Source organism: Callospermophilus lateralis, unplaced genomic scaffold (assembly GCF_048772815.1).
Source record: "Callospermophilus lateralis isolate mCalLat2 unplaced genomic scaffold, mCalLat2.hap1 Scaffold_63, whole genome shotgun sequence".
Classification (NCBI taxonomy): domain Eukaryota; kingdom Metazoa; phylum Chordata; class Mammalia; order Rodentia; family Sciuridae; genus Callospermophilus; species Callospermophilus lateralis.
This window is the reverse complement of record NW_027514713.1, coordinates 11,701,111-11,708,746: the sequence shown is the minus strand read 5'-3', so window position 1 is coordinate 11,708,746 and position 7,636 is coordinate 11,701,111. Positions and strand designations below refer to the sequence as shown.

The window sequence follows — 7,636 nt, the reverse complement described above, 5'->3', positions numbered from 1 at the left end:
TGTATAAAACCTTCAGAATAACAACTGGACATAAAGAAAGTGTTCAAGAAATGTTAGCTAATAGCTTCTCTGACAATCGATTTTGACAGTTGGTTCCCACTAAGTTGTGGACTTTTTCAGACCAGGACCAGATATCTTGTCTTTTGATTTTCATCCACTCCCACACCATGCTAGGGCTTTGTCCAGTGTCTGGCATGAATGGTAGCACAAAATGAAAGTTAAAAATATGCTGTTGAATTAAATGATTTCTTCCCTTATGGATAAAGATAAGAATCTCAAGATCTTAGCCTGAAGACTACTGTCCATCTCTCTGCCCTCACTTGTCCCCGCCTTAAAAAAAGCAGGCCATAGTCTCCAGTTTACACCCTCACTCACAGTTCCATTCACTTTCCCACTTTCCCCTTTCCTAATCAGAGGGTTCTTGGGGTGGGGCTTCAAGGAACCTCTAGGAGTTTGAAGGGGAGGGAGCTTGAAACCATAGACTAGCTGTCACAAGTCATGGGTGGGATTTGGTAGTTCAGAAAAGGAGGTACCAGACCAGGAATGGGGGATGGGAGGGATGGTAAAGTGGAGTAGGCTAGTTCAGGATGGACCAGAAATGAGACGTTGAGGAAAGCCAGAAAGGACCAGTTGGTGGAGTGGCGGGGGATGGGTGGGTGACCAATGGAATCACGCGGAGGGTGGCTTGTGAGGGTACAGAAGCAAAGGCAGGTGATTGGACGAGAAAGAGAGTCCTAGTTGCCACGGCAGCGACTAGAGGAGAAGGTCTTCAGTTGAGGAGAAGGTCTCCACTAGAGAAGGACGGGGAGCTCCGGCTCCGTGCGTTCCCCAGTAGAGCCAGTGCATCGACCCCCATATATCCCTGCTGACGTGTCAACTGGGAAAGGCTGAAGCCTTCCTGGGCGCCGCCCCTCCACGCCTCGCTACCTACCGCCCCCTGAGCCCTGACGCCCGCCGCAGCCTACTCCACCGCGTCACAGGCTCCCCGAGGTGACCACAACATGGCTGCGGCGCCAGGGCTGCTCTTCTGGCTGTTTGTGCTCTGTCCAACCTGGCGAGTGCTGGGCCAACCAGACCCCAGCACCGGCCGGCGATTCTGGAAGCACAAACTCTGTGCGGACCACGAATGCAGCAGTGAGTGCGCAGGCAGGCGGGTGGCCCAGGGTCTCCGCAGTGCCTCTTCGGGGCTGCATGGGGCTCCGATCCCCCCCAGTCCCCAGCCCCGCCGGCTGGGCTAGGGGGTCACAGGACAACAGGTGGGGCGTAGGAGTGACAAGAGCCTCTGGACCCTGCGTGTGTCCCCTCTGGCTCTGCCAGCACCCCGGCCAGCTTGCTCAGGTTGCCGGGGGCTTCGACTCCCACTTGTTGCCAGCATTTTATTTTTCTCTACTGACTGAGGCGGGGGTTGGGAAACAGGATTCCCCAGGGACATCTCTCAGTTTATTCCCTTCCAGGATTTGCCTAGGATCTCAGTGGGTGATGGGGTTGCGCCCTGCGCACCCGGGGCTCCCCACGCTGTAGCAGAGCGCTTTTCTGCCCCCGCCACAGGGACCTGGGCCAGTGCGGTATCAGGGAAGATGCTCTCCAAAGCTCGGTGGCCCTAATCCCAGCGGCAGGTTGATGGTGGGGCTACTTGGGAAAGGCTCACTGGCCCCTTTGTCCTTTTGCTGTACTGGGGATTGGGCTGGTTTTGCCTTTTAACAGGGACTAGAGTTTAGGCTTGGGAAGAGCACCGAGTCCAGGCACGCAATGTGTTCCGAGGTCTCGGCCCTGACTCTGCTTCAATCCTGTCATTTCTGTGCATAGAAGCCTCCCTTCATATTTGAGGTAGGGTAGCAGGTGGGCCAGTAATCTTTTGCTTTTGAAAGAGGCCAAGGATCTGCACCGGCCACCTGGGAACTGCAGCCTCTTCTGTGCGCAGGAAGCAGACAGAATTGCTTCCCAGTCCTGGATTGGAGGTGGGCGGTGGGGAGGATGTAGCCATTCAGATTCAGATGAAGAGGTTTGTTGCAATAACAATAATAAATACTCCAAGATTTTTATAAGCCAATTCAGTTTTAGACTCAGTCCCTAGTGTTGTTGGAACATCTTTCCTCTATATATTTACTGGCTCAGAATACTTCTTATGGCCTCCCGCTTGGTTTCTAGTAACCTTGTAACTTGATGACCGTGTTGTCCATAAATTGTAAGCAGTACATATTTTAAAATATTCATGCTAAAAAGGCCAAGATGTTTACCATTGAGCTCTTTATGCCTAAATTGGTGTTACCAAAAACAAATTTTATAATTTGAATTGTTTGTTCCACTCCAATAAAGAAAAGAGATGTCTCCAATATATGTTAAGCAGTTCCTAGAGGTAACCCTAAGGCTGGAGTAAATAAACACTCAGAAAAGCAAAGCAGCTGCCATGATATTTCCTTTCATTTTTGGGTGAACAAAATCAGGCTTCCAGCATGGTAGAATGTTTGCTATTCTTCTCTATCAAGCACTATTGTACGTGGGCTACCTGGACAATCTCATCACTGATGCTTCCTCAGTACTAAGACATGGTGTTGGTAAGGTTCAGTGGGGTAACATAACTTGAGAAATGGCCTGTGTCCAAACAGATGTGATCAAACACAACAGGTGGGTCTGTGTTGTGTTGTAGGAAGTAGTGAGGTGTGTATGTCAGGTGTCCTTGTGTGCCTTTCAAATAAGTGCTCCAAAAAAAAAAAGAACTAAATAGGTGCTCCATAGTATGCATTATGTTGTCACCTAATATATTACTGATTTGTAAATCCTCTATGACCTAAGGGGGAACAAGAGAAACATTGCCATTTCCACTTGTGATGAGAATTCCCCACCTTAAAGTTGGCCTCTTAATTATATATGAATTAGGATGCTGACAGTTTTGAAAATAGTCCTATTTTAGCTTCAAAGAAACAAGTTACCCTCTCCAAATCTGTGTTTGTTCCTCAGACATATATTTTTATAAAACACACATTCTTGTGTATTTTACTGCTAATTGGCTTTTCGAAAAAGTGTTATTTCCATTTCTTCTTTGTGCTTTTTACATACATCTATTGTCCATTTCATCTTAAATCAGAAACTGTGTATTTGGTCAACCAAAAGAAAAATGTTGCTTCTACCAATTTCTAGATCAATTGTGATTCTAGTCCTGCATTTTAAGCATGAAGGTATTGCCTGACCTTTTCTCATGGTTAAACTTGTTCCTTGTCAGATAGGATACCCACTTTTGATTTTGTTTATTAAAAAAAAATACGAATGAGGATGTTGGATATAGTCAACAATATTTGCTCAGAGAAAATACATTTCCTGGTAATTTACCCAGATCCTGAACACACAGAGACAGCAACTCTCCTGCAAATGAAATTGACAGTGTTTACGGCTGCATGGTAGCACTTGCAGCCACTTAAAGGTAATGTCTTTTAGCGGTTAGTTCAAGTTAATTAACCCCTTGGGGGTTCCTGGATATTCTTCCCTCTTCCCTCCCTATTACCTCTGCATGAAGCCATACTTAAGCCTGTCCGTGTCTACACTTGGATTTACATATTTGCAAAATGAAGCTTTTTAAGATTAAGAAACAGAAAAAAATTGAGGCCTGAAAGAACCAAGAGTTTCACTGAAACCAGCCATGGTTGGTGGTAGCCACATTGCTTTTTATTTCTCAGCACAGAGAAAAATAGAGAAGCTTCCTTTTCCCCTGTCTAATTGCAGGGAATATTGTATTTTATAGCAATAAAATCTCTAAGAATTTTAGATACTTTGAGCAGGTGAGAGAGTACTGGAAAAACTTGATTTTTGTTCATAGTGGGATTCATATTTCCTGATGGGTCAATGTGGATTGTGAAAAATCAAGTTCTAATGTTTGTTTTTCTTTTTTCAATGTTCATATACAGTGTTAATGTACCGAGGTGAAGCTCTTGAAGATTTCAGAGGCCCAGATTGTCGTTTTGTGAATTTTGAAAAAGGTGACCCTGTATATGTCTACTATAAACTGGCAGAGGTATCACCAGAACTTTGGGCCGGAAGTGTAAGTAAAAGTTTGACAGGTGTTATATTCTTACTTTTGATGGGTTTTTCAGCAGTGTAGATTTAAATGACTGATTTCTTGGGGTCTTTGTAGAGTTAACCTGACCTCTCTGCCAGGCCCTGTGCTCCTAACACGCCTTAGGCCTGGCATAGCATAGAAAGTCAGTAGACTTTCTGAAACAGAACTGAACTGGTTGTGGTTGCTACCCCTCACATCAAGTTCCAGAATGCTCTACACATCATAAAGGTTGTCACGGTGAAAACGTGACAATTCTTAGCTTTGCTGCTTCAAAAGGGAAGGATTCATGGACATTAAAGTTAGTCCTGTAAATTAAGTCTGAGATAGTAACTCAGGCATGCATATTTAAAGTTGATTTTTTTGTGTATTTTACCTAATCATTTGTGCTGTTTTTACTCTAAAAAAGCAGAATATTATGTCATTATGTGCTTTTTTTTTTCTTTTTTGCAACTTCTGGGTCATCCATTTCCTGCTTTTCCTATAATCTATGCCTGAAGGTTCCCCCAGGGGTTCTACTTCTAGCCAGTTGTATGGATCTTCTGATGAAAGACATGACATTGTTTATATCATGCTTTGATATTTTAAATGGGGAGATTCACTAGGAGTGACCTCATTGAGAGACTTATGAGTATTGTCCTTTTCATTTAAAAAATGTGATATGTGGATTGTTTACTTAAAATAGTAGCAAGGGTCTTTGATGACTGTAGGAATGTTCCAGTTTAGAGACATTCCAGGTTGCATCCCTGCAAGTTCTCACCCTAAATAAAATAGCACACAGCAGAAAATAAGAGTAATCCCTATGGGAAAACTAGTTTCATTTTGTTGCAATTTCTGATTCTTAGGGAATGATCTTGAAATTTGGTGACTTTAGGTACAAACTTTATATTTAGACAGAGTCCCAGTTGCAGTACTCCATATAAAGAACCATCTATTGTTTCTTTCAAGTATACCAAATAGGATTCGTAATCTTTAAACTTGGAACTGTTTTTCCATGTACCTAAGTGGCATTTTTCATGCAGTAGTCGTCTTTCTCCCCATCTTTGAGCTTTTGGATAAATGGGCTTGATTTACATTTTCTCCTGTCACATTGTAGCCTGTTAACTATGTTCATCCCTAGGACTCTTGCCATTCTGGGTGGCAGCACTCATCCTGTCTTCCTGAGGAGCCCTGCTTTCAGCACCTGACCAGAAAGGATCTTTGCCGACTGATGAGTGTTTGGGTGGCACTTTGTTTGCATTGCTCCTGTGGCATTCATTTGTCTTCTTTGCCTTCAGTCAGGTTGTGTTTTATCTTAGCTCCCTATAAAGTGAAAAACTCAGTTAGGAAAGGACCCCTGTCTAAACCATCTTCCTTTTGAATATTTCCTTTCAGGGCAGTGGCACTTAAGTACATTTGTTCTGATAGTAGCTTATGTAGAATTTGTTCTCTTGTGGCAGTTCTTTACTCCCCACCCACAAATCAAATCAGCAGTACCTTGGCAGGGATGATGTATAGAAGCAAAATTAGGTATAAAAATTATTTCCAGTCATGAGCCTCCGTGATTCTGCATCATTTTTTTTCATATCACAAGAAATGGGATACCACCCAGTGTGTAATTATGGAGCTTTATATAATCTATGGTCTCAATTGACACAGATTAAGAAGAGATAAATGTGTTTCCTTTCTCCATACAACTCTGTTTTTTTTCCTTTTCCAAATTTAACCTTAATAGAATTTTCATCAGAAGGGAAAAGTGTATTTCCCCTCAGACTCGCCTCTCATGTCATGAATGTTATACTTAGGAAATTAAAAACTCTTTAGTTTTCAAAATGATTCTCCTTTTGAGTTTTTAGTTTTCATTCTGCAATGTTGTTGGTTTTCTAGAGTCTCAAACTTTATCTGACAGTGATGAAGCTTTTAATTGCTTCATCTTATCTAATCTTCATGGCAGTATTCTACCACTAATACTGGCTCTCAGATGGTTTCTAGATATAACAAGAACATTCATGAATGGGGATATTTTAGAGTTGGTGATAAGATGCCTTTTTTAATTTTCTTTTTTGGGCGTTTGATTTGCCTATCAGTTTCCTTTAATTATTGGCAAGAATCTTCTGTTCCTTTTAGTCAGTAGTTAGTAATAAGAGTGTCTTTCTCAAGGGGAACTTTATATACCTTTTGTACACTTTATGTAACTTCATATAATTTAGCTGTTGGTGCTGAAAATAAATGGGGTTCTTTTCTGCAGAGGATTTATTTTGGGTGAAACTGAAGCTTGATATGTGGTTTACTATGCATTATATTGTAATTTTATTTTCTCCCCAAGTACTTGTAAAAGTAGATTTGGAAAAAGCTAGGAAAGCATATACTATCAATACATTTGCTATAGTGGTAATACATTGTAGAAATTTTGTATTGTTTTTACTTATTAATTTTCATGACTGTTGTGTATTGGTTAAGAAAGACATAAATATTGGTTTATGAGCAATGCTACAAAATGTACAGGTAAATTCTTGCTAGAGGTTATTTGGAATTGCATTTATAACCAGCTTTGATTTGCATAGTTTTAACCATATAATATACAATAATCTCCTATGCAGATCTTTTATTTACTTCAGAAATCTTAACTTTATATGCTCTGTGTTGAGAATTAATCTAAATGTAAAAAAGAAAACTTCAGTGGTTGGAAATGTTGTTTTAACAGTTCTGTACTTAATTTTTATTTGGAATAATAATCTCAGTGTAATTGTTATAGCAACTTTCTTTCTTGGTTATGCCATATACCTATCTATTATGTGTATATTTCCTGCCACTTCTGAGAATCTCTTATTTATATTCCTTGTACAGAATTTATTTGATATTTGTCTCCTTTGCACTATAGGTTGGCCATATTTTGGCCATATTTGGCCATATTTTTGGATATTTTCCAAAAGATTTCATCAAGGTAGTTCATGAACATACTAAAGAAGAGCTACAAATTCTAACAGATGTAAGTTATGGATTTCTTTTTTGTTCTCAATTGTAAACTGGCTTATAAATCCATCCGTTATATTCAGTTAACTGCTTCTGAAAGTTTTATAATGTGTTTATAACATTTGTGTATCAGATTTTCATTTGAAATAAGACTACCTATAAAAAAAAGTTTGAAAGGCATTCAAGGGTGATTATATTATAATCTGAGTGTTTTCTAATATATTGAAACAGATATTCTTATAGAAGGCTGTTTACTCAACTATAGGGCTTTTCTCTTCTGTTTTATATGTGAAAAATAAATAATTTAATATATTTGTACTTGGCTATTAAATTCAAGAGGTAAATAATTTCATTTTACAGGCAAAAGGAGGTATTCCAACTTGAAAACTACTCATTGGATAGTTATTAGACATTTTAAGTATATTTAGGTTAAATTAATAAACTCTAACTTTTATACCAGGCTAGAAATACGTACTTACAAAGGTTTTCTTATTCTTAGTCATATATGGGATCATAGTCATGTTATAGATTTGGAAAAGGGGACCTGAGCGTTTCAGGTGATGTTCAGTCTCAGATCTTTTAAGGCCCCAACTGCTTCCTTTATACAGCATTCCTGTATTGTGCTCTGACTTAAAT

At 40.2% G+C, this 7,636-nt stretch overlaps 1 protein-coding gene across 1 annotated transcript in view; it reads left to right on the top strand.

The window, feature by feature from the left end:
- Positions 1–1,001: 1,001 nt before the first annotated feature.
- The window catches only part of LOC143389688 (transport and Golgi organization protein 1 homolog), a 39,789-nt gene continuing 33,154 nt past the window's right edge, over positions 1,002–7,636 (top strand). Inside the window, exons 1-3 of the mRNA XM_077108379.1 lie at positions 1,002–1,134; positions 3,900–4,033; positions 6,909–7,016. Coding sequence (XP_076964494.1) covers positions 1,002–1,134; positions 3,900–4,033; positions 6,909–7,016 — 375 coding nt within the window. The remainder of the gene's footprint in view (positions 1,135–3,899; positions 4,034–6,908; positions 7,017–7,636) is intronic.